Below are 27,895 nucleotides of genomic sequence, written 5' to 3' on the forward strand. Positions count from 1 at the left end.
GTGGGTTTCCTCCGGGTGCTCAGTTACCTCCCACAGTCCAAAAACACACGTTGGTAGGTGGATTGGCGACTCAGAAAGTGTCCGTAGGTGTGAATGTGTGAGTGTGTGTTGCCCTGTGAAGGACTGGCGCCCCCTCCAGGGTGTATTCCCGCCTTGCGCCCAGTGATTCCAGGTAGGCTCTGGACCCACCGCGACCTGTAAATTTTACTTGCTTAGATTTTATTTTTTGCAGTGTTCAGACTAATGCAAAACTGTAGCACTTGACTCTTACTACTAAAATGGCCCCTGTTCTAACTCTCTCCCGTTATTTGGCACTCTGTCTCTCTCTCTATTCCCCACAGAATCCCACAGGTTCACACTCACCCCGGTAAGCCATTTTATTTACTATTATCCATTTGTCTTATGCTCCTCTGGCTCCCTCTCCATCGTTCTAATCTTCTGCCCTGTTGGCATGCATCTCCGACGGCTCCTCCAATCTCCTATCCAAAGCACTTCTCTTTTTCCCCCTCATTTCCTTCATCTGTGCATCCTCAGCCTATGCTTTATGTAGCTTTCTCATCTTTTGGCTCTGCCCACATGGCCACACCCTGCTTTTCCAGTGATTACAGCGGTGCCAACAGGTCTCTCCCTTGTTTCAGACGATGTAATCTAGGTGCCCTTCCTCTCTTTTGTAGTCTCCTGACGTCTTCTGCGGCCTCAGGCGCTTTGTCTGTATTTCCTCTAAAGGTGGACTGGCATTGTTTACGGTGCGTCACATCTGATTTCATTTCTGAGCGGCTTTGGAAGGGTCATTATCAGGAGTTCAGATAAACAGTGATGAGCAGACTCATTAAAGACAGATCCACACAGATTCAGAAGTTATACAGCTGTGGAAGCACTAGAAATGGACAATAAACTTTGTGCATATTCACTACAGGGCCAAAGGTTTGTGGATGATTGCTCACCTCATTTATTCTGAAAATCAAGGTTATTAAAGCAACACCTTACCTTAGTTTTTACAGCTTCAAAGTCATTGTGTTGCTCCACTTACCTGTAGTAGGAAGACTAGGGCCTCTTACATTGCTACTGCAGGCTCAGCACTGCAGAAATGACACTATGTCACTGTAGGAGAAGTGTAGGAAACCACCCCGTTTGGGAGTGGAGGGGGGGGGGGTGTAGACTTGAACAGTCTAGTGGCAAACTGTCCTAGACCAACAGGTCAAAATGTAAAATAAACACAAACCTATGATCACCGTTACTGGGGCATAACTAAGGCTGGGCATATTTATATCACAATATAAAAGGTTTCAATAAGAATTATATTATTTTTAAACACATTTTCAATATTTACAATATATTTTATATGAATAAGTATAAGTTATAAGTAAGAAACTTATATAAGTGAATAATATAATCCATTATTTACAACATCTGTCACTATAGTGAGCTAAGAGCACTCAATTTAAGATTTAGTTTAAAAATATTAATATTGACAAAGACAGGAGGTTTGTCTGATGGTGTTTGAATGTTTGTTTGTTGGTGTGTGTTTGTTCGTTGGTGTTTTGTTTGTTCGTTGGTGTTTGTTCTTGAACGATTTTCAGTGGACTTTATAGAGTTCATATCAATATCGATATCGAAATTATATGTTATCAGTCAATATGAAGAAATATATTGTGCTATAAATTTTGGCCATATCGTCCAGCCCTCGGCATAACCATAATGATATATGAAAGATTATGAAAGAAGACCTGCATGGAAGACGAGATACTTGTAGAACCCCAAACATGTTGCAGTTGAAGTGCTCCGAGTGGAAAAGCTCTCTCATGATGAATTCTCCCAGAGAACGTTTGGAAAACAGCTTTTCTGCCCCCCTTTCAGTCACATAACAGCAATCTCTCAGCTCCTCCTGAGAGCCTGAAATCACTTTCTCCAAGAAGTAATCATGCCATCACCCCAACGTCTAGGAGACTGGTATATGAGAGAGCAGGATTCCAACCAGTCCATGGCTTTAATCCAAAAACACGCCAGTCAGCCAGACAGGAACGAGAAACACTATTTTTCTTTTGACCAATCTGCCTGTTTACTGCCCGCCGGAGCTTCAAGACCACTTCAGAACCAGGTCCGGCTGTCCCAGGGGCACATGCTGGAAATCCTTGCAGCTGTGGGGTACAAAGCCACAGCTTTGCAGCTGCTGATAAGGCAGTGTTGCCTTACCTCAGCTCGATTAAACTGTGTTTGCCTGCCATTCCAGCACAATTCAGCCTGCATTTGTTCTTTGTTTTGTTTTTTTTCTCGCCTGCATGTTGCTTTCCAAGAAATTCATGCACACATCTCTCCACTTTTTGCTGTCTGTAATATGTAAAATATATATAAAGAAATGAATAAAGGAATTTGATTGTCATACTTTACAGTGTATCAATGTTATTCATGGGGGGCACGGTGGTGCAGCAGGTTAGTGTTGCAGTTAGTGTCTGTGTGGGTTTCCTCCGGGTGACTGTCTGTGAGGAGTGTGGTGTGTTCTCCCTGTGTCTGTGTGGGTTTCCTCCGGGTGCTCCGGTTTCCTCCCACAGTCCAAAAACACACGTTGGTAGGTGGATTGGCGACTCAAAAGTGTCCGTAGGTGTGAGTGAATGTGTGTGTGTTGCCCTGTGAAGGACTGGCGCCCCCTCCAGGGTGTATTCCCGCCTTGTGCCCAATGATTCCAGGTAGACTCTGGACCCACCGCGACCCTGAACTGGATAAGGGTTACAGATAATGAATGAATGAATGTTGTTTATGACCTGCCTGCACTGTGTGTATAGCTGAGAAAATCACAAAAGACAGTCTCTCATGTTGCCTTCTGACTCCTGTAGATTGTTCAACAGCTCTTTCATGCAGTCGTTACCAACAGTTTGTTTCCTACATCATTCCCCAACCACTTCTGCACATCCCTGACACACTGAAAAAGGGACACACGAACTTTACACAATGTTTTCCACATGAATAAAAAATGACATCAACCCAAATATAAATGATCAGGATGTAAACTCAAGAATAATGCTGTGTTGATATTTCATTCGTATTGAAATGACCCAAACTTATGAATCATGCGCTGTACTAGTAGCATACTGTCAGTGCAGTTCATTAGTATCTGAGTACTCCTTCCTGTGGTAGATGTCATATCAATCTGCACAAGGAACTGACATTCTACAGCACTGTACACCAGGGGTGGGCTCTATCACATTACCTTTATGATACGTGTCACATTACACCTTTCAGACTGTATCATAGACAGTGAGTCACTACATGAATTGTAGATCCACTGGATGGTACCTGCCCTGTGCTCCTCAACTCGCCTCAGCGTTTTGTTTTTGTTAATTGTTACTCAGTGTACCTGGAACCGGGTACTTTACCTGCTCACTCGTGGTTCCAAGTGTGCCGAAACGTGACATGTAAACCTAGCCGAGCGCTGATTGGCCAGAGATCTGTTTTTATAGGACTCTCAATAAAGTACAGAGCTGGTAAAATTACACCGTGGTCTTTTGAAGAGGTTCAAATGCTCCTTGTATTATTGGCTGACGTAATAATGAGAGCTGCACCGTGAAACAAAGAAAGACAAAAAAACGGTACTGATGCGTGGTGCTATGTTGTCCCAAAAAAACAACAACATACACAATGAGTAAACAATGCTTAACTTTTCCGTCGTGTTTGTTTCCAAAGCCCACTGTTCCCAACAGGTGATACGCAATGTCTTCAGTTACATTTCCGGGAAGGGAAGGGGTGGTAATGGAAAATGAAAGGGGTACCAAGTACCAGAAAGTGAGTAGAGCGAAGTACACTCGAGTAGGTACCATGCAGTGGAAAAGCGGCATAAGGTTCATGACTCCTCACTGAGGCTGAATGCAATCAAATCTAACATCTATTAGAAGAGGAGAGGCTTGGAAGAAAATCTAAATACAGATACCGTTAATAAATAAAATAAAAATGAGCAAGCTGGTGCCCCGTGAAGGACTGGCGCCCCCTCCAGGGTGTGTTCCCGCCTTGCGCCCAATGATTCCAGGTAAGTTCTGGACCCACCGCGACCCTGAACTGGATAAGGGTTACAGATAATGAATGAATGAATGAATGAATGAGCAAGCTGGTGTCTGTAAACCTTGGCCGTATTGTGCAGCTGACAGGACATCAATGCTTTAAGCCATTAACCTAATTATTACTTCGTTTTCCGCTCTTGCTCGATCATAAAATGTTGACTTCTGTAAATGTTTAAAAAATGAATTGAAATCAGTTCGTCCAACACCTTTTTAAATGAGGCAGTAGTGTTTTGTACAAAAATTACAACTAAATATATAAAGGGTGTTGTGTAAATGTTCAATCATTCACCCACCGCTGTGCACAGCTTCAGAGCACGACTTTAGAACTTCAACTAGACAACAGACAAAGACCTACTCACTGTCTATGGCAAGTACAGTACGACTAGATCTGTGAGGTTCAAAGTGTCTGCCTGAGATGTTGATGCTACTTCCAACAGTGGCCAACTTTAGGAGTCAGGAAGGTCACCCCGTGGCTTTTTAGCTTCACAAGGCTTTCCTGCGTCCGTAACGTCCAGTGATGAGGAACAGAGAGCATTCTGGGAGGAGGCACTAACATTCTGTGTTGCGATAGGCTCAGACCCACTGTCAATCAGAAGCTCCTCCTCGCATGCCTTTGGATTCTCTTCTTCCTCTTTTTTGACACCTCCCTGATCATTAACCTCCTCGTTTCTGTCCTCCGTCCGCCTTTTCTTCCTCACCCCAATGTCTTTCTTCTCTTCAATCTTCAGCTCTATCTTCACTTCTTTCTTCCAAGCACCATAAGGTAAAACGTCTGCGTCACCTCCAGAGCTTTCGCACAGTGTTGGCCCCGCCCACTCTGGAATCTCCAACCCCAACAGCTTCATCAGCTGACACATGACCTCGTCCACGTAGCCATGGATGCGCAGGTGGGCATGCTTGTCCTGCAACAGTGGAAGGTCACATTCAACGTTTGATTAAATGGTACCGAAAAACAATCTCAAACACTAAGAAGGATCCTGCTGGGAATTCACTTCTTTCGTAAACAGCGTTATTATTTTTGACCTACCGCTGGAATACGGCGCTCTGTTAAAAGCAGACGTCGAATCAGCGAGTCCTATTTACGTACGACAAAGCCACGTGTGTAGTTTCCACATGCAGCGCTTTAAATGGATTGCCACATTTTATTTTGCAGTAATCTACACAAAGCAGCGTCCTCAAACACAATGTGACAAGTCCTGTAGTTGTAAAATGTCTACATTTCAGATGAGATTAGTCAACAGGAAATCCAATTTGAGCAACAAACACAAGACAGCTGCCATGGCCCACAGCTGTAATAGGATTAAAAGCTCAATGGCTTGGCGAAACGTGAGGAGCTCAGGGGGAAAAATGATATAAAGCATTAAGTAACTGTAAGGGGGTAACTAACTAAAACTCTTTTAGCGATACAGCTTTAGAGCTTCTTAATATGTTTGGGTTTTGATCGACTGTGAATGTGTTTGTGTCAGTGCAGCTCACCTGCTGACAGCAGACTAAAGAAGGCTGATGCTTGTTGACGTCACATGGCTGTTGTGCAGATGCAGTGTATGGATGTCTCTTAATATAGGATTGGGGTGTGTGTGTGGTAGATAGAGTGAGAATCAAACAAAGCGGCTGTTTACTGTGTGTGTGTGTACCATAACTTACATGTTTAGTTGGCTGCAGATTGACTATCACTACCTTGCCTTCGGTTCGTTTGGTCAGAAGAGGGAGATCGCCACTGGGCTTAATTTGTAGCGATGTGCCCAAGGTTAGGGCCAGGTCAGCTCGCCTATACACACACACACACACACACACACACACACAAATGATCAAATCTTAAAAATTCAGATATCAACAATACAAATCTATTCAAGAGGTAAACAATTCACATGAGGTGTGAGTGTGTGATGTCATAATGACTGTTGCCTGGTACAGTGTGTGTTCCTGCCTTGTGCCTAACAATTTAATCTTCTACCTCAGTTCTTATTCCTGCTACTAACACTGCACCTTATTCACTACATAGTGCACTGTTTCTGGGTTCCGCCATTTTGTACGAGTGTCCGAAAACCTAGTGCAGAATTTTCAGTGCACTCAAACTATCCCACAATGCACTGCAAAATTAGTGTACAACCCATGTACACTAACTGACACTAGTGGATACCAAATACCCATAATGCACTGCTTTGTTTGGTAAAAACCTGCATGATTAGTGTCCAAAATCATTCACTACTGTCACGCCCTCGTCCTGTCGTGTCTGTTTTCCCCGCCATGTGCTCTCTCTGCACATGGCTCTGTCTGTTATTGTCCATGTCTCCGCCCTTGTCCTTAATCCTCGTTATCTGTTTCAGGTGTGTCTAGTCTGTTCATGTATTTAAGTTCCCTTGTGTCACTTCCTTGTATCGGTCATTCGTTTTGTTTCTTTCCCACTCCAAGTCTAGTTATTTTGTTTCCTAGTCCTGTCGGTTTGTGTCATTCTCATTCCTAGTCATCCAAGTCTTGTTGTTTCGCCTCCAGTGTTTCCGTGTCTTTTTCCTTAGTTCGGTCTGTTTGTCTCTGTTGTTTTCCTCGTTTCATTTCATATGCCTTGTTGTTTCCGTAGTTGCCTGTCTTTATTTTGTTATATCTTTTGTTTAATTAAAAGTACTGTGTTTTTTAGCGTGTGCGCCCGTCTCCGTCAGTCCGCCCTCCTCGAATCGTGACAACTACCCTCTTGAATACAGTATAATAGTGCACTTTATAATGAGTCATATGGAGAATAGTGAATGAGGAGCCATTTCGGACACAGCGTCTGTCACCCCCACTAACGTACATTTAAAAAAGTAGAAAACAAATTGTCTCCATTATGCTTCATAAATGGTTTCCCTCATGTGGTTGTCAAACATAACACTGTTTACTTTAAAAGAGCCAGGGTGTCTCCACTATGGCCATCGTTAGCTACACTCTCTGATTCCCGTAAATGACTCCACTGATGAACAGACAGCTCTGCACATTAGTGGTCTGCGATCTCCACAAAACAAGTCCTTTCCACTGCCTGAGAGTCAGAATTCAGTTTTAAAAGTAGTCTTTCCAAACAATCCCTCATCAAGTACCGAGGAAAGATAACACACAGTCCGATGCTTCAAGGACGGAAACCGATTTCACTGCATGAGTGCCGAGGCCCAGCGCGCCGAGTCACCTGACAGGGCACTCACCAAGCTCCTGAAATAGAGGTCAGAAGCTACTACGTGCTGAGCCTTGTGGCATCCTCGCTGTCACTGGGCATCATCGCATGTAGGCGTCCTGAGACGGCACAAAGCGAATCCAGGAAGCGTGACAGGGCTGAGGACACCGTGCTGAAAGGATTGTGCACTGGCCTTTTCCATCTATGTGCAAATGTGTCTGTGGTGCATGATTTCACAGACTTAGCCCTAAAGCAGCCAGGAGAACTTTGCCATGATATATATACGTGTGTGTGCACTACATAAACCACGCAGAGCCCAGAGCTACCTCCACTTTATTCAGAATGTTACAGAAACAGTTTGGGAAAAGTAAAATAAAATATCTCCTATTCCTTTTGCTACAAAAGTGAACAAAGTTAAATCACAAAGTAGCATCCATAACTAAGCATGAATTGTCGAAGTTTAGTCTGTTTTATTGATTACAGTATGTCATACACCATCAGATTTTACAAACCGTAAGTCTACTAGAGATAACTTTACAGCTCATGTTTACGAGATGTCAGCTGGTGGAATATAAGCTTCATTTGCTTGTCTACATTAGCTGCTAATGCTATGAGGCTAAAGCAGCAAAATACAGACACTAAATACAGGGGGTCCTCGACTTACGACGTTGATCTGTTCCTACATCGCGTCTTAAACCGATTTTTGGTGTAAGTCGGAACATACGTACATACTGTACGTAAATAAAATACTGTAAGCTCTTATCGTATCCTAACACCTATCCTCCTCAGGCCTGAGCCGCGTAACCGTGTATTCTTCCGCCGCGCACACCAAACACGAAGTTCACGTTATGACGTTTACGACGCAAAACCACGTAATTCAAAACAAGGCTTTATAAAGTAAATGGGAGATGTGTTGTAACCACGAAACATTGTAACTCAGGACTGACGTAACCCGAGGACCTCCTGTACATATTTGTTAAAGGACCTCTCGGTAAGATTTGGTATCTTTGCTCTTGGTCGCCCCCTGCATTTGCTGAGTGTAGTTCTCTTTTCCGCATTCTCCTGAAATCAAGGGAGTGGGGTGGTATCCTACCCTCCTCCAAAAGTTACACAGTGCATTTTCTGCAGTGCTGAGCCCAGAGAAGCAACAACGTTTTTCATTTTAATGTAAACATACTACCTAGTACTCCTTTATTCAGTTATATCTAAAGCAGAGTCTGACCAATATTATTAGCTAGCCAAAAATGTCAGCTGATGACATATGAAGTAAGATCACATGACTTAACGAGTGGCAGAATGAGACGGATATTAGTATTCATCTTCTGGACAACCAGGGACTTCCAGGAAAAGCAGAAAAGAGAGATAAGAGTTTCAGTTAACCCATGAGACCCAGGTATCAAAGAGAGAAAAACTATGAAAGGGTCCAACCTGTTTTGATTCTGCAGAATTACCTTTTTTCTAGCTTTGTATATTTCAACATTCTCACCTAGTTATTTATATAAAATACGTGGGGCACCAAGGTAGTCGATTATTAACCCTGTACCCACTAGCTATGGTATATGAAAATTATTATTAACTCCCAGTTCAGTGCCACAGCTCTTATTCTGTAAAATATTTCCCCTTCTGAGAAATATAATCTTCCCTTATCTTTTGTGCTGTTATCATATATTAATCAGGGCTTTGTGGTCACGGTACGGCACATTGTGGATTTATCCATGTGTGCGTGTGGTTATGTGAGACAGCTGTGGGCTTTAAAGTGTGAAAGTAAAGGTCTGTGACCATAGGCTGCATCGGCTGGAACACAATCTGATAAGCGGAACGGCCTTGTATCTCGCCACCTGACGACTGAGCTCCCACCCTGTCTGTCTGCCTGTCCCTGTCTCTCTCTCTCTCTCTCCCTTTTACTCTCGCTCCCCTGATACACACCTGCTCGCCTCATCAGCTCTGCTCAGATCCCTGTCAGGCAGAGAGTCCTCCCAGTCCAGGATTGTGCTGATCAGCTTCCCTCTGTGAAAGAGCAAGTACAACAAATCAGATATATTCTACACATGCACACACACACACACACAACTGCGCATACAGCCACATGCAAACAATTCCCTGCACTTGGTCAAATGACATGTTTAGCTGCTATGCTGAGTGAATGCATATACAAGTTTACTGAGAATAAAAATCGTAGTACACAGTACTGAATTATTAAATGTGACAATATGTCAATAAGTAAAGGATAATTATAAGAAGGGGCGGCACGGTGGTGCAGCAGGTTAGTGTCGCAGTCACACAGCTGCAGGGACCTGGAGGTTGTGGGTTCGATTCTGTGAGAAGTGAGGTGTGTTCTCTCTGTGTCTGCATGGGTTTCCTCCGGGTGACTGTCTGTGAGGAGTGTGGTGTGTTCTCTCTGTGTCTGCGTGGGTTTCCTGCGGGTGCTCCGGTTTCCTCCCACAGTCCAAAAACACACGTTGGTAAGTGGATTGGTGACTCAAAAGTGTCCGTAGGTGTGAGTGTGTGTTGCCCTGTGAAGGACTGGCGCCCCCTACAGGGTGTATTCCCGCCTTGCGCCCAATGATTCCAGGTAGGCTCTGGACCCACCGTGACTTTGAATTGGATAAGCGCTTACAGATAATGAATGAATTAATGAATGAATAATTATAAGAAGAAATTGATAGTTCCCAGTAAAAGATAGTATTACCACTACACAAGAAGGCAGAAGTTTTTAGGTTTTAAAATGTAGGACATGGAAAATTTTGATTTAATTTTAGTGAAGGTTGAACTAATAAAGCAATAATATTTCCCTGCAGATTAGTACACTTGCTGCAAAAATGACATTTTAGTATCAAAATATTGCCAGTGTAATCTCAAAATATATATAAAAAAATATTGTTTAAACCCAATATATTTTTATTTATATTTTAAAGGAACACTGCATAATATTTTACCTAAAAATTACAGCTTCAAAATAACTGTGATGCTGCACAGCAGAAACTGCACTGTGTACTGTGCACACAGGAAACCACACCCCCTCCCCATCCCCACTGATTTCAGTACAGTAATAATGAATTACAACAGTAGAAGCCCCAGAAGCAAAAATTCCAAATCTCACCTAGTGTTCATTTAAAAAAGTGTTTAAAATGGCATCGTAAAAGTGAGATCTGAACCCTAAACTCTTACTACCAAGAACTGTAAACTCATCAAAGCAGTGCGAGGTCAAATATTTACCAATATTAACTGACCAACAGTCAAACACACACCTGCAGGCTCGGAGTCCTCTGGACCGAGTAACTTCGCAGAATCGGCCGGTGGGCTTCAGACCCATCACCCCAATTACAGTGTCACGCACATACTGCCTGCGGAAATAAATCATTCCACAAATCTCACAAAAATCGCTTCTAATCTTTCGGTGGACATTCAAAGAGACTGTTGTGAAATTATACAGAATCAGACCTTGGGCAATTTCACTTTAGGGATGAACCCATTTTCTCTCCCCTCCATCCTAGTAAACCTGTATGAAAGACGCTTAGATGTTGTAATTAGTCGTGTCGTGCAGCCCCCTGAGGAGGTGGTGGTGGTGGTAGCACATTGTGTACAACCATGAGGCTCTGGTTAATGCCTTGAGGTGTTGCCGGCAGGCAAACTTCCAGCGCTCCTGGTTTGGAACAAAGCTGGCCACCAGGGGCCAGGGGCTATAAACAAGACACGTCATCCCCCCCTTGTGCGACAGCCCCTGCGCCCTGAGCAAGGCTTTAAAAGCCCTATGAGCACTCGAGAGGGACCGGGGCTTGGACCGTGCTTTCTGTTTGAGCTGTGATACGACTATTTGGGCTCCAATTAGAGCCAGGGACAAACAATGCACTAAAGTGACTTAAACTTTTCAAAACATTGTCAAAATGTTAAAACGCAATTCTGAAGTTTATGAAATTATTAGCAATAATTTGCAATAACATGCATCTGCGGTTTTCACAAAGCAGCTTTAGTGAATTCGCCCAAAGTGAGAGACGTAGAGGTGACAGTGGCTGGAAAAACTCCCTCGGAAACAAGTGGAAGAAACCTTGAAAGGAACCAAGACCAAAAAAGAGGATCCCATCTTCCTCTGATCGATACCTGAAGCTTCTTTGAAATGATCATATTCTATAGTTCCTCTCATTAATCACTTATTGCACAAGAAATTATGGTTTAAATAAATATTCCATATTTGAAAATTGATAATGAAAGTTGCTTTAACTGCATTAATTCTATTCATTTTAATAAACCAGTCCTCCAGCAAGCGTCACTGAGTGTGGACTGATATTTGGAGTTAATTATATTCGTGTTGGAAAAGGCTGAGTCACGTTATTTAAACGAGACTTGATTGAACAAAATGCAAGTTGCAATTCTGCATTTTGGTTGATTGCAATCAATGTTAGTCCTGGTCCCTTTCAGCGTTTATTTCATCGTCATGCTTTAATTCTGTTTCACCTTCATCAGTTACGTGTTGATAAGAGGCAGCCATGGCCTAATGGATTTAGAAGTGGGCTCAGGACCGCTCACTGATTCAGAGCCCATGACCATCAGGAAAATATAGGGGAATAAAGGAATAGCACTGTCTCCTCCCTCAATCCACAGCTGAGGTGTCCTTGAGAAAGGAACCTAACCCCAAACTGCCCACCAGGATCCTGCAACCGCTGCCTGCTACTCTGGATGTGTGTGTGTGTGTGTGTGTGTGTAAAACTATAATGTGTGTTATTTTTACAATTATGGATCTGATCATGTGCAGATCTGATGAATAAGGATCAATAAAATGCTGAAAAAATATGAAACTGACTTTGCTACTAAAGCATTACTGAATGTTCTAAGTGCTGTTTTTTTTTGGCAGCTGTTCTCAGAAAGATGTTATGAATATCAAGCAAGGGCTTTTTTCCTTTGCTTCAGTGAATTTCACTTCCAGGAAATGGTGTAAAAGAGTGAAGACATGTGGGAGAAGAGGAGCGATGGCAGAAAGACAACAAAGAGACACAGAGAAACAAACAGCAAGAGAGATTCACCCAGGAGTGCAGACATGCAGAGAGAGAGAGAGAGGGAGAAAGAGAGAGAGAAAAAGAGAGAGAAAGAAAGAGAATGAGAGAAAGAAAGAGAGGGAGAAAGAGAGGGAGAAAGAAAGAGAGAAAGAGAAAGAGGGAGAAAGAGAAGGAGAGAGAAAGAGAGAGAGAGAGAAAGAGAAAAAGAGAGAGAGGGAGAAAAAGAGAGAGAGAGGGAGAAAGAAAGAGAAAGAGAGAGAGAAAGAGAGAGGGAGAAAGAGAGAGACAGAGACAGAGACAGAAAGAGAAAGAGAGAGATAAAGAGAGAGGGAGAAAGAGAGACAGAGACAGAAAGAGAGAGAGAGAGGGAGAAAGAGAGGGAGAGAGAGAAAGAGAGAGATCTGTATGAAGAGAAACACAATGGCCAATGAGTGCGAATTAGAAAATGGCAGAAACACGCACTTGCCACATTTCTCGCATTCTTCGACAAACATGTTGCCATGAAGCTCTGACAAGCGATCCCTGAAAAACAGACAGATGAGAAGAGAGTGAGTGACACTCAAATAAATCATAAATGATTCAGGAGACATACAGATTACTCAGCACTCAACAACAAGCAGCTGATGGCTTTTACTCAGACGTGGGTCTGACGTCAATCATCTTAGCACATTTAACATGTTAACGTGTACAATTAAACTCCACGCTTCCTCCACCTCTGCCACACAGGACACTACGACTTTGTCTGTTCATTAAAAGCAAAATTATAACCAAGATGTTCAATCAGAGAAAGGCACTCGCTGCCATTAACAACAAGCTGGGAAGAGAAATAAAATCTTTAAATCAAGTACAGGAGGTCCTTGGGGTACGTCAGTCCCGAGTTACGATGTTTCGTGGTTACGACAATCTCCCATTTACTGTATAAAGCCTTGTTTTGACTTAAGTGATTTTGCGTCGTAAACGTCGTAACGAGAACTTCGTGTTTGGTGTGTGCGGCGGAAGAATACACGGTTACGCGGCTTGTATGTTCCGACTTACACCGAAAATCGGTTTATGACGCGACGTCGTAAGTCGAGGACCCCCTGTATAAGCTTTTCAAACTTTCAACTACGAATAACCAAATAAAAAGTTCGTCATTTTCAGCAGAAGAGACTAAAACAGTCCAATCATAATGGGTTATGTCCGAGAATATAAACACATTCTTATTATTAACATCACAAGTGAGGAGCCCTCTAAATACACACTGAAGAATAAAATAAAACACTTTATCCCTTCCTTAAAACAACTTGAGCAAAGCAGCTCATAAACCTACTTAATAAGAGTCACCTGACCTCCAGCAGAGCTTGATCCACTGAGCTGTAATAGGGAGATCAGAGCCTCCGGGCTCAGCACTGCAGAAACTGCACTATGTAACTTTTCAAGGAGGGTAGGAAATCGCCCGCCATCAGCCCGCGCTCAGTGATTACTGATAATGGAGTCGACAATGGAGGAAAAACAAAGCTAGTTGGAGATTTAATTCCAAAATATGAACGCGCATGTGTCGACTGGGTGGAAATGATTTGTTTTGGGGAAGGATGACAGCAGAGTACTGTTTTGTGCAAATTATGCCGTAAAAACATCGCAATGAAAGGTAGGTGCATGATGAAGTTATTTCACCATCTCAAAAAGTTGAATGGGAAATGCCACAAAGGCGGACAGATGGGGAAAAGCTGGAGGAAAGCAAGCAACTCCGGCTGCTTCGTTTTCAAGATTTGTCACATTTGACAAATAAAGGAAAAGTGGCAAGAAATAACACCTGGAGTGGCATACAATTTAGCTCAAGTCTCAGGCACATCTTTTCACAGCTTTATGCTTATGTTTATTTATGTAAGTACAGCTGACACAAGTGTTTTTATGTCGGAAACAAATGTTTTGTGTGCAATTATCTTACGTTTATTATATTTTAAAAGATATTACAGGAGGTCCTCGGGTTACGTCAGTCCCGAGTTACGATGTTTCGAGGTTACGACACATCTCCCATTTACTGTATAAAGCCTTGTTTGGACTTAAGTGGTTTTGCGTCGTAAACGTCGTAACGTGAACTTCGTGTTTGGTGTGCGCGGCGCGGGGAAGAATACACGGTTACGCGGCTAACGTCGTAAGTCGAGGACCCCCTGTACTTAGATATTCATTTAAATAATTACTACTTAAATATGCAGTGTGCTGTGTTTTGGTGTTACAAATAAATACTGATATTTTAACCATTACTTTGTTAAGGTTTTCTTTAGATATCAGATAAGTGTATCGAGACATACGTTTTTAGCGATATCGCCCAGCCCTAATGATCATCACACGATGTCGGAAGAAATGCAGGAGCGACAGATGTCCACATTCTTTTACCCATGCAGCTGTTTACCTGGGGAAGCCCGAGCGCAGGTGCAGGCCGTCCACGTTTTGGCTGATGAGGTATTTAAGGTAGCCAGCTCTCTGCAGCTGCAGCAGAGCCATGTGAGTCAGACTGGGCTTAGCCTCCTCGAACGTGGTGTCAAAGTGAGGGGTCTCACCCTTCTCCTCCATTGTCCACACGCCTTTAGGACCTCTGAAAAAAAAAAAAAACCACACACACATTTCTGAGCTAGAAAGATGTAAAAGCTCATTTCCTCTGTAATTACGTAACCGGAGTTTGGCCGTGACTTATTCCACCTGGACGAATGACAGGAAATCTGAGGAGCAAACCCAAGTCAAATATTGCCACATGTGCTGGAAAAAGAACATGGAGTTTATCTGGTGGCTTTTTAAAAACCCAATGCAGCTCAAACAAACGGAAGGTATAGACTGTTTTATAAAAGGAATGTGAACAGAAGAAACCTGATTTAGATCCAAATCAAAACCTAAAAATAGTGTAAACAGAGAACAGTTCTCCATGTTGCACTAAACATTCAAACATTCATTGACCTGATGCACCTTAGGGCGGCACGGTGGCAAAACAGGTGGTGTCGCAGTCACACAGCTCCAGGGACCTGGAAGTTACGGGTTTGAGTGTGGTGTGTTCTCCCTGTGTCTGCGTGGGTTTCCTCCGGGTGACTGTCTGTGAGGAGTGTGGTGTGTTCTCCCTGTGTCTGCGTGGGTTTCTTCCGGGTGACTGTCTTTGAGGAGTGTGGTGTGTTCTCCCTGTGTCTGCGTGGGTTTCCTCCGGGTGCTCCGGTTTCCTCCAACAGTCCAAAAACACATGTTGGTAGGTGGATTGGTGACTCAAAAGTGTTCATGGTGAACTTGTGAGTGTGTGTCTCCCTGCGAAGGACTGGCGCCCCCTCCAGGGTGCGTCCAGGGTGCCTTCCTGCCGGGTGGGTACCGGACCCACCGCAGCCCTGTACTGGTAAAGCATTTACTGACAATGAAAAAGGAAGAAAATAAGGTACCATACAGGTATCTGTTCACCATCTGTACCACCATCTGTACCATGTAATTACCTTTAAAAAATGAGCATTAATACGAGTAAAACACATTTTTATATTTGTGTACTCCTACAAGAAACGATCAGTCCACTACCGTCAAAGTTTTCCCAGTTCTTGTCCTCCAGCACCATTCTGCCGGATATTATAGTGGCTAGAGCAACTATAAAAAATGCAGTGACCCTTTTCTAGAGGTCTTAGCAAATCTGGCCCGGGTCACTGGCTTTCCAAGAAGTCTTTGAGAAGATGTGGCCCTAAATAATACACTTTGGCAGACGTGCTACTTGGAATTCGCCCCTCTTGAGCACCCTTGCATTTTTGGCCACAGAAATGGCAGGACTACAGACTGGTTCCTGATCTGAGCTCCTGGAGGAACAAGAGGAGAAAGACAGGTAAATAGCTTTCAGATTCAGTGACTACAGGCAGAAGAGAGAGAGAGAAAGACGGAAAATGAAAAAACGACAGAGAGTCGCAGAAGGAAGGCGAGAGGGGGGCTGTAGCCAGCTGTTGGGATTTGATTAAAGTGTAGACATTTACCAGCAGTAGTTACAGCATCCTTAAACTACCCAGTTGAGTCCTGATGTAGTTCCTCAGCACGAGCAGAGGGGAAGATTGCTCCATTTTCATAAAGAAGGAGCGGCCGAGTCAGGGGAGGGCATCCAATCAGAGGAGATATGAGAGTGTTTTTATCACATATTCCCTTTCTATCCCACACATAGGTACACAAACCTGTAACCCGGGATACAGTAATAAATAACTGCTCTTTCAGAAAAGGACAATCAGCAGCTGCAACTGTAATACATCACACGCCGAGATATTACATGGAAAATGGCTAAACTCGTCTAGTTCACAGTTAATAAACATTTTTTCTTGTCTTTGTAAAGAACTTTGTGGCTTGTGTCTGTGGAAAATGCTGTATAAATAGTTTTACTTACTTACTTAATAACACATATACCTTTATGCAACAGTTCTTCTACCACAGGGCTTCCAGCGATAGCTGTTTCTTAGACTTAGCAAATGCAACTAGAGTGTAGAGAATGAGGAAGCAGTATTTAAATGTGTGCAGTGCGTACAGGCACTGAGCATTTGCCTTAGGATTGATTCTGGGTCTGTGTATGTATGTGTGTGTGTGAGAGAGAGAGAGAGAGAGAGAGAGAGAGAGAGAGAGAGAGAGAGAGAGAGAGAGAGAGAGAGAGAGAGAGAGAAAGACTGAACAAGGATGGAGTGGGGCATTGGCTTATCAATAACATACATTTATTTAAAAAGATAAAATAAAATAATAATAAAATAAATCTGGGGCCAGGCCCCAATACTGATTATCTTGATTATTATTAGGGATGCATTTTTGGGTCATTGATAATCGATGATTAGCTCCTTGGAGTAGCCGATACCGACATTGATAACCGATAATTAGCTCCTTGGAGTAGCCGATACCGACATTGATAACCGATAATTAGCTCCTTGGAGTAGCCGATACCGACATTGATAACCGATAATTAGCTCCTTGGAGTAGCCGATACAGACATTGATAACCGATAATTAGCTCCTTGGAGTAGCCGATACCGACATTGATAACCGATAATTAGCTCCTTGGAGTAGCCGATACAGACATTGATAACCGATAATTAGCTCCTTGGAGTAGCCGATACCGACATTGATAACCGATAATTAGCTCCTTGGAGTAGCCGATACCGACATTGATAACCGATAATTAGCTCCTTGGAGTAGCCGATACCGACATTGATAACCGATAATTAGCTCCTTGGAGTAGCCGATACCGACATTGATAACCGATAATTAGCTCCTTGGAGTAGCCGATACCGACATTGATAACCGATAATTAGCTCCTTGGAGTAGCCGATACAGACATTGATAACCGATAATTAGCTCCTTGGAGTAGCCGATACCGACATTGATAACCGATAATTAGCTCCTTGGAGTAGCCGATACAGACATTGATAACCGATAATTAGCTCCTTGGAGTAGCCGATACCGACATTGATAACCGATAATTAGCTCCTTGGAGTAGCCGATACCGACATTGATAACCGATAATTAGCTCCTTGGAGTAGCCGATACCGACATTGATAACCGATAATTAGCTCCTTGGAGTAGCCGATACCGACATTGATAACCGATAATTAGCTCCTTGGAGTAGCCGATACCGACATTGATAACCGATAATTAGCTCCTTGGAGTAGCCGATACAGACATTGATAACCGATAATTAGCTCCTTGGAGTAGCCGATACCGACATTGATAACCGATAATTAGCTCCTTGGAGTAGCCGATACCGACATTGATAACCGATAATTAGCTCCTTGGAGTAGCCGATACCGACATTGATAACCGATAATTAGCTCCTTGGAGTAGCCGATACCGACATTGATAACCGATAATTAGCTCCTTGGAGTAGCCGATACCGACATTGATAACCGATAATTTGCTCCTTGGAGTAGCCGATACAGACATTGATAACCGATAATTAGCTCCTTGGAGTAGCCGATACCGACATTGATAACCGATAATTAGCTCCTTGGAGTAGCCGATACCGACATTGATAACCGATAATTAGCTCCTTGGAGTAGCCGATACCGACATTGATAACCGATAATTAGCTCCTTGGAGTAGCCGATACCGACATTGATAACCGATAATTAGCTCCTTGGAGTAGCCGATACCGACATTGATAACCGATAATTTGCTCCTTGGAGTAGCCGATACAGACATTGATAACCGATAATTAGCTCCTTGGAGTAGCCGATACCGACATTGATAACCGATAATTAGCTCCTTGGAGTAGCCGATACCGACATTGATAACCGATAATTAGCTCCTTGGAGTAGCCGATACAGACATTGATAACCGATAATTAGCTCCTTGGAGTAGCCGATACCGACATTGATAACCGATAATTAGCTCCTTGGAGTAGCCGATACCGACATTGATAACCGATAATTAGCTCCTTGGAGTAGCCGATACCGACATTGATAACCGATAATTAGCTCCTTGGAGTAGCCGATACCGACATTGATAACCGATAATTAGCTCCTTGGAGTAGCCGATTCCGACATTGATAACCGATAATTAGCTCCTTGGAGTAGCCGATACCGACATTGATAACCGATAATTAGCTCCTTGGAGTAGCCGATACAGACATTGATAACCGATAATTAGCTCCTTGGAGTAGCCGATACCGACATTGATAACCGATAATTAGCTCCTTGGAGTAGCCTATACAGACATTGATAACCGATAATTAGCTCCTTGGAGTAGCCCATACCGACATTGATAACCGATAATTAGCTCCTTGGAGTAGCCCATACCGACATTGATAACCGATAATTAGCTCCTTGGAGTAGCCGATACAGACATTGATAACCGATAATTAGCTCCTTGGAGTAGCCGATACAGACATTGATAACCGATAATTAGCTCCTTGGAGTAGCCGATACCGACATTGATAACCGATAATTAGCTCCTTGGAGTAGCCCATACCGACATTGATAACCGATAATTAGCTCCTTGGAGTAGCCGATACAGACATTGAAAACCGATAATTAGCTCCTTGGAGTAGCCCATACCGACATTGATAACCGATAATTAGCTCCTTGGAGTAGCCGATACCGACATTGATAACCGATAATTAGCTCCTTGGAGTAGCCGATACCGACATTGATAACCGATAATTAGCTCCTTGGAGTAGCCGATACCGACATTGATAACCGATAATTAGCTCCTTGGAGTAGCCGATACCGACATTGATAACCGATAATTAGCTCCTTGGAGTAGCCGATACCGACATTGATAACCGATAATTAGCTCCTTGGAGTAGCCGATACAGACATTGATAACCGATAATTAGCTCCTTGGAGTAGCCCATACCGACATTGATAACCGATAATTAGCTCCTTGGAGTAGCCGATACAGACATTGATAACCGATAATTAGCTCCTTGGAGTAGCCCATACCGACATTGATAACCGATAATTAGCTCCTTGGAGTAGCCCATACCGACATTGATAACCGATAATTAGCTCCTTGGAGTAGCCCATACCGACATTGATAACCGATAATTAGCTCCTTGGAGTAGCCGATACAGACATTGAAAATCGATAATTAGCTCCTTGGAGTAGCCGATACAGACATTGATAACCGATAATTAGCTCCTTGGAGTAGCCGATACCGACATTGATAACCGATAATTAGCTCCTTGGAGTAGCCCATACCGACATTGATAACCGATAATTAGCTCCTTGGAGTAGCCGATACAGACATAGATAACCGATAATTAGCTCCTTGGAGTAGCCGATACAGACATTGATAACCGATAATTAGCTCCTTGGAGTAGCCGATACAGACATTGATAACTGATAATTTTATCTTTTTGTAATTAAAGCAAATACACTTTGGATTAAAGCAAAACAAATTCTTTTTATCGTGGGATGTCACAGGACAAGCCTTTTCTTCGGTTTTTGTACATTTCTGTACATTTTAATGTTATCTTTTAAGTAAATTAGTTATAGTTATATTATATTTTTATCAAAATTTACTGCTGGTTCCACATGAATGATTTCTAGAGGGGAGTTAATTACAGCAGCACCGGGTTTGTTTTGAAGAGCGAGGAAGACGGCGGGATAAAGCGTTTCTGAGCAAGCGAGAGCGAGAGAGTGAGTGAGGGAGAGAAAGAGAGAGAGTGAGAGCGAGAGAGAGAGCGGGATTAAGTGTCTCTGAGCAAGAGAGAGAGTGAGAGAGAGAGAGAGAGAGAGAGCTTGAGTGAGTGTTCGTAATGGTTTTTCATCGTATTTCAGTATTAAATTCAGATGCTAAATGACTCTAAAAGAAATAAATTTTAAAAAATCCCCATATCGGCATACAATACACTAAATATCTTAAAATCAATATTGATTACTATGAAAACTTGTACAAAATAGGTATATTATATCCACTTTAAATACAATAACAATAATTCTTGTGAAACATATGAGAAGACCAATGTGAACAAACCTTTATTTGTGGTCTCTTCGCATTTAAAAACATTGATAAAACCTCAACCTCAAAATCTTATAAACTACAGAAATGTCTTGCTTAAAACGTTGTGTTTTTCTGACTCATTACATCATATTGTGACGCCAGTATCGTGTTACGTAGTGTGTCTTGACATTGTTGCCAGTGCCTGACTCTAGTGTAGTGTATATTTATCTGAAAAGAAGTGTGTGATATCTGAGGTGGCTTTTCTGACTGTGTCTACAGTTTGCCTTAGGATGCTTTCTGTCGGTGGGAATCTGTGTGTGTGTGTGTGTGTGTTTTAAAGCTGTATGTGTATGTACAATAATTGTGTGCGCACTCACACCTGTCACAGGTGCAGCCTGCTATCCTCTGTCACACAAGGACGCCTCGATTTGACAGTTGTTGCTCCTAGGAAACATTAATGGAAAAAACACTGGAGGCAAAAGGTGCAGCCTTTCTCAGCATCACTCTCTCTATTGACTCACAGTCTTCTGACACAGCTTCTCGTATGATAAAGGAATGCCTGCCTTGAATAGAAATATGAAGCTATAATGGATTATCGTCTCTCTCTGGTTCTGACTGCGAAGCACGTGCTATACACACACAACAGGGAGAAATAAAGGTGGGCGGAATTGAGAAGTACATTTAGACACGTCCCACTATTCCATTCATCTGAGATCTGTAAACAAGCTTTAATGGACATCAGGCACCAACGGAACAGCAGAGCCACCGTTAACAAAGATTATACAAATGTGGGCAGAGCACTTTCACATTTGCAAAGAGACTCTCAGTCAAATATTATTAGCGTTTTTTTAAATACCCAAAGCAAATAAGTGCTAAACACACACACACCCCTACATATATATATATATAAATAAACATACTTTACTGAAAATGCAGATTCTGTTAGAGAAATAAACAACCTGCACAGTACGGGAACATTATATTTTTTCCTGCTGAAAGAAAGCTGCAAGCGGCAAAAAACAATAGAGCCTCTCTGATCCATGGAAAAAGTGGACAAGAGCAGTGTGAGTTTGTAAAAACATCTGTGCTCATGTCACCAGACCTCAATCACGAGCCCTCGGCATAGTGCACTTCTACCATCCATCCATTATCTGTAACCGCTTTTCCAATTTAGGGTCGCGGGGGGTCCAGAGCCTACCTGGAATCATCGGGCGCAAGGCGGGAATACACCCTGGAGGGGGCGCCAGTCCTTCACAGGGCAACACAGACACACACACATTCACTCACACACTCACACCTACGGACACTTTCAAGTCGCCAATCCACCTGCAACGTGTGTTTTTGGACTGTGGGAGGAAACCGGAGCACCCGGAGGAAACCCACGCGGACACGGGGAGAACACACCAACTCCTCACAGACAGTCACCCAGAGCGGGAATCGAACCCACAACCTCCAGGTTCCTGGAGCTGTGTGACTGCGACACTACCTGCTGCGCCACCGTGCCGCCCCTGCACTTCTACCTCCATGTTCAAATACCTCTAAATATAAGATATTTCATTTTTAAACAAAGCCAAAGTAAATATAACTGTTGCCTAAAACATACATTTGGTTTTGATTTATTTACAATTTAAACTTTTTTTTTTTGTATTAAACAGAATATCTCTTTGGAAATGTAAGTGTCTGTTCCCCTATATATATTAGTGGTATAGCAGACCACTGTTTGTACAAGAATAATATTATCTTTTAAAACATCTGTAAAAACTATAAATATCTGATACGATACTCTCTTTTCAGCATTTGATGCTGCATCTCAAATTAAATAAAACACTATATTTTAGGCCAAATGATGATTTATAAGATTAAGTGACTCTAAGTTGTCATTCGAAGGAAAAGCAACATAACGTATTGATCATTCATTCATTGTCAGTTGAGGTCGCGGTGGGTCCGGAGGTTACACTGAATCACTGGACACATGGTGTAAACACACCCTGAAGGGGGCACCAGTCCTTTACAGAGTAAAACACACTCACACATTCACACCATGGACATTTTGGAGTCGCCAATCCACTACCAACATGCGTTTTTGGACCATGAGAGGAAGTCACCCGGAGGAAACCCACACAGACACAGGGAGAACACACCACACTCCTCACAGACAGTCACCCGGAAGAAACCCACGCAGACACAGGGAGAACACACCACACTCCTCACAGACAGTCACCCGGAAGAAACCCACGCAGACACAGGGAGAACACACCACACTCCTCACAGACAGTCACCCGGAGGAGACCCACGCAGACACAGGGAGAACACACCACACTCCTCACAGACAGTCACCCGGAGAAAACACACGCAGACACAGGGAGAACACACCACACTCCTCACAGACAGTCGCCCGGAGGAAACCCACGCAGACACAGGGAGAACACACCACACTCCTCACAGACAGTCACCTGGAGGAAACCCACGCAGACACAGGGAGAACACACCACACTCCTCACAGACAGTCGCCCGGAGGAAACCCACGCAGACACAGGGAGAACACACCACACTCCTCACAGACAGTCACCCGGAGGAAACCCACGCAGACACAGGGAGAACACACCACACTCCTCACAGACAGTCACCCGGAGGAAACCCACACAGACACAGGGAGAACACACCACACTCCTCACTGACAGTCAACCAGAGGAAACCCACGCAGACACAGGGAGAACACACCACACTCCTCACAGACAGTCAACCGGAGGAAACCCACGCAGACACAGGGAGAACACACCACACTCCTCACAGACAGTCACCCGGAGGAAACCCACACAGACACAGGGAGAACACACCACACTCCTCACAGACAGTCACCCGGAGGAAACCCACGCAGACACAGGGAGAACACACCACACTCCTCACAGACAGTCACCCGGAGGAAACCCACGCAGACACAGGGAGAACACACCACACTCCTCACAGACAGTCACCTGGAGGAAACCCACGCAGACACAGGGAGAACACACCACACTCCTCACAGACAGTCACCTGGAGGAAACCCACGCAGACACAGAGAGAACACACCACACTCCTCACAGACAGTCACCCGGAGGAAACCCACACAGACACAGGGAGAACACACCACACTCCTCACAGACAGTCACCCGGAGGAAACCCACGCAGACACAGGGAGAACACACCACACTCCTCACAGACAGTCACCCGGAGGAAACCCACGCAGACACAGGGAGAACACACCACACTCCTCACAGACAGTCACCTGGAGGAAACCCACGCAGACACAGGGAGAACACACCACACTCCTCACAGACAGTCACCTGGAGGAAACCCACGCAGTAATTCACATTTCATAAAACTGTGGCAATTTTTTTTTCTAATGCTTCAATTCCATTCCAAACAGTGCTGGTGATTTGTAGCATGTTGTACAACATAATGAAATAATACTTCAGTCAGGTAGTCACCATCAAAGAAGTGCAGGAAAAGGTCATTACTATAGGAACGGTCAGTGGGTGAGATTCTGGTGGAGTGTAATTAGAAAATTCTCAACAAATAAAAAAAATAATAATAAATGAATAAATTATAATTTCATCAATAAATCAGCCTCAAGGGTTTCCTGTGTATTCCGCTGCACAAAGGACAATAGGAGGTCACAGGTTAAGTGCATAATGAAGCACAAGCACAGAGAATTACATTAAATTACATAAGTAGTGCTTGTCAAGTGCCTGAAAGAACAGAATACAAAGCACAAGGGCTCAGCACCAATTGTGAAATAAAAAAACACTAGCTCCTCAAAACAAGACACAAGTTATCAACAACAAACAACCCCTGAGCTGAACAAAACACGACCGAGCCCTGAGTGAGTCAAACTTCTCTTCAGTCTGGTTGTGTAAACACTGCACTCGTACTTGGGTCTGCACCTCTATAACACAATTAAAGGCAAGAGCACCCCCTGGACAGGGCACCAGTCCCTCACACTTCACATTCACACAGTCACACGCACCAGTGCGCAATTTCACACAGCCAATGAACCTACCAAGGTGTGTTCTTGGATTCTGGGAACAAACCAGAGCGCCCAGAGGAAACCCGTGCAGACAGAGAGAGAGCACACAGACAGTGAACCCACAGCCACAGGACCATAGCCAATGCCTCGCTCTTGCAAATGGGATTTCGCAACTGTGCAAATCAAAACAAAGCTCTCTATCTCCCTCTAGTGAGATCGCCCTGTTACTACAGTTACACTCCAATAATAAATTGCCCAAGTCTTTGGCTCATTCCTATTATAATAATATGTACTTATGTAAAATTACAGTGAATATGTAATTGCAGACACATTAGGGATCTATAAATGTGGAGGGGTGAATAATATTTAATCAAGCCATCACACTATTCCTTAAATCTGGAATTCTCTACTGCTGTGCACCATTCAGCTCCTAACAACCAGTTAAACAAAACAAGAACAACAGGTTATCATGAAATACACCACCGTTTAGAGCAAAGCTGCCCGACACTAACAACAACAACAACCTGAATCTGAATTTATATCAGCAGACTCTCTCCATCCTCTCGGGTTACTGTTGCAGTGCAGTTACTCCCTAAATCTGTCAGTTGCATCATTGATCAGAATTTGCATTAGAGGCTATAATGTACGAAACCTCACTTATTCAACCTTCTGCCCCTCCTCAAATCTCCTGGAATCATGTCGTCTTGTGAGGCTTGTTAGTCACGGGTGCATGAATCTTCCCACTGCCACTGTCTTCTGTATTTAAACAGTTTTATAACTTCATCTTCTAGAGGCATATGATCGGTAGCAGCTACAGAGGAATCTCAAAGAGGTCTCTGCTATGAATGGATTTTAAAAATATGTTGTAAAAAATCTTATCAGCATTACGTAAGCGGTTTCTGTTAGAACCTTTTATGACCTTGCTTTCAGAGGCATATATGTCTTCAGAGGTCTGGTCCATGTCATTAGCACTGTGAATACATCTGCCTGTAATGTCTCTGGAATGGAGCATTTCACATTAAAATGCTCTTAAATACATAAGTAAACTTTTCAGTATTGAATTATGCAGCACTACAATATCTGTGGAATGGATGGCAATCATGGTATCGTTCATTCATTGTCTGTAACTCTTATCTAGTTCAGGGTCGTGGTGGGTCCAGAGCCTACCTGGAATCACTGGGAGCAAGGCAGGAATACACCCTGGAGGGGGCGCCAGTCCTTCACAGGGCAACACACAAATTCACAGTCAGTCACTCACACACTTTTCAGTTGCCAATCCACCTACAAACGTGTGTTTTTGGACCGGGAGCACCTGGATGAAACGCAGACACAGGGAGAACACACTACACTCCTCAGAGACAGTCACCCGGAGGAAACCCACGTGGACACAGAGAGAACACACCACACTCCTCACAGACATTCACCTGGAGGAAACCCACGCAGACACAGGGAGAACACACCACACTCCTCACAGACAGTCACCCGGAGGAAACCCACGTAGACACAGAGAACACACTACACTCCTCACAGACTCCTCGGACTAACCCGGCGCGAGACTCAAACCCACAACCTCCAGGTCCCTGGAGCTGTGTGACTGCGACACTAACCTGCTGCGCCACCGTGCCGCCCGTCATGGTATCAGACAGAATTAAACACAAATTAACATCCAACACAATAGTCATTATTAAAATCATATGTAAGTTCTGATACAAAATACAACCCATATATCATACGGATTAGGTTTTTTTTAGTGTTTTTATTCCTTCTGTTCTGTGGTAGATTTCTTTACCTTTATTACACAAGTGTTACCATCTCAGTCTCCCTCACTGCTTCTGTGAAGTGATGTAAAGTGGTTGTGCATGTTACCTGAAGTCTGGGATGCCTGCAGAAGTGCTGATTCCTGCCCCTGAGTGCACCACAAAGTACTGTGAATCTCTGATCAGCTGAGCCAGGGCCGCCACTTTCTCTTTCACATCCCCTGGCCCATCAAATACCTGTAAAAGACAGGGGTCATTAAAAGCAGCAGAATTCAGGACTGTGAAGGACCAGCAGACAGGCTGCTCTGGTGAGTCTCTTATTCTTAATCAATGATGTCGCTACCACACAGCTCCCGGGTCCTGGGGTTACAGGGTCAATCCCTGCCTCGGGTCACAGCCTGTGAGGAGTTTGGAGTGTAGTCCACATCTTGCACTGCATACATTGTTAGCGCCATTTAAACCTGTTTTTTAATGGTCAAAACCCCCACACTACCACCAAAAAGCACTCGTACACTATGACACACAGTAACACACCACTCTGTGGTGGTCCTTGGGGCTCTTGGGCAACTGCAGAACTACAAACGTTCACCTACATGGTCAGAGGAGCTGATAAAAGTGAATAATGGATGCAGAAACAAGGTGCTTTTAAGTACAGTTCATACCCTACAATTATCCTCAGGTTACTTTATTTCTGCTACAGTGACACTATTCTTCAATTAAAAACTACCATTCAGTTCTAGATAAACACTGTGTGGCCAAAAGTTTGTGGCCACCTGCACATTCAACATTCCTTCTGAAGTCAAGGGCATTGCTAGGCTGTTTGTACCCCTTTTGTTCCAGTGAGATGATTTACACACGATTTTGGAACATTGCAGTGAGGATTCGATATCATTAGGCCCTAAAAGCTATGGTGCGTTCAGGTACCAAGCTTCAGTGCATACAATTTCATGCTTTTCTTCAGTTTACAGTAGCCACCAAAGCACGAGAAACTTGGTTTTCATAAAAATATTGCAGGAATAGTTTATTAAAATTATTAGAATTAACCAGTATTCAGTCATTTGTACAACACGTCTGACTGGAATTCATTTTCAAGGCTGGATTTCTATAATTATAGTGTTATTTAACGTAACACACTACTGCTGCTGCTACTACTACTACATTATCTAAGCTAGCCCTTACAGCTAAAACCACCGTTATTTTACGCGTGTAACTGTATAACAATTAAACAGGAACTGTTACATATCTGTATTACTGTAGTTTAATAGGTGTACCGTTAAGAAAAACAGCAAAAATTGAGTCATTCCTGCTCTAAGTTGCTATAACAAACCCAGCTAATGTCGGTTAGCTATCGAGTAAACAACTCAGCTGTACCTCGGGAAGCCCACAAATGCCTTTATCCGCGTACGGAGAGAGTCCGGCGGCGTAGTTCACCGACATGACGAGGCGCAGCTTATTAAAATGAATATAAACGATGGCTTTTCTGCTCTTCTGTTTGAAATTCCGCGGACTTTTTTATTCAGCAGCTATGGCCGTGTTGGTCCTCCGCGTTAC

At 43.4% G+C, this 27,895-nt stretch overlaps 1 protein-coding gene across 2 annotated transcripts; it reads right to left on the minus strand.

Annotated features, from left to right (window-relative positions):
• Nucleotides 1-1,501: 1,501 nt before the first annotated feature.
• LOC136679168 (NAD-dependent protein deacylase sirtuin-6-like) lies at nucleotides 1,502-27,895 on the minus strand. 2 transcript variants are annotated; one of them, XM_066657532.1, is made up of 8 exons: nucleotides 27,716-27,895; nucleotides 26,454-26,581; nucleotides 14,572-14,754; nucleotides 12,642-12,701; nucleotides 10,437-10,532; nucleotides 9,115-9,195; nucleotides 5,694-5,817; nucleotides 1,502-4,951 (listed from the first exon to the last, which is right to left on the minus strand). In XM_066657532.1, exons 1-8 carry the CDS (start codon nucleotides 27,779-27,781, stop codon nucleotides 4,496-4,498), a joined length of 1,194 nt encoding a protein of 397 aa, XP_066513629.1. In that variant the 5' UTR covers nucleotides 27,782-27,895; the 3' UTR covers nucleotides 1,502-4,495. The 2 variants fall into 2 exon arrangements, with proteins under 2 accessions (XP_066513629.1, XP_066513630.1); XM_066657533.1 differs by lacking the exon at nucleotides 10,437-10,532.

This window comes from Hoplias malabaricus, chromosome Y (assembly GCF_029633855.1).
Source record: "Hoplias malabaricus isolate fHopMal1 chromosome Y, fHopMal1.hap1, whole genome shotgun sequence".
Taxonomy (NCBI): Eukaryota; Metazoa; Chordata; class Actinopteri; order Characiformes; family Erythrinidae; genus Hoplias; species Hoplias malabaricus.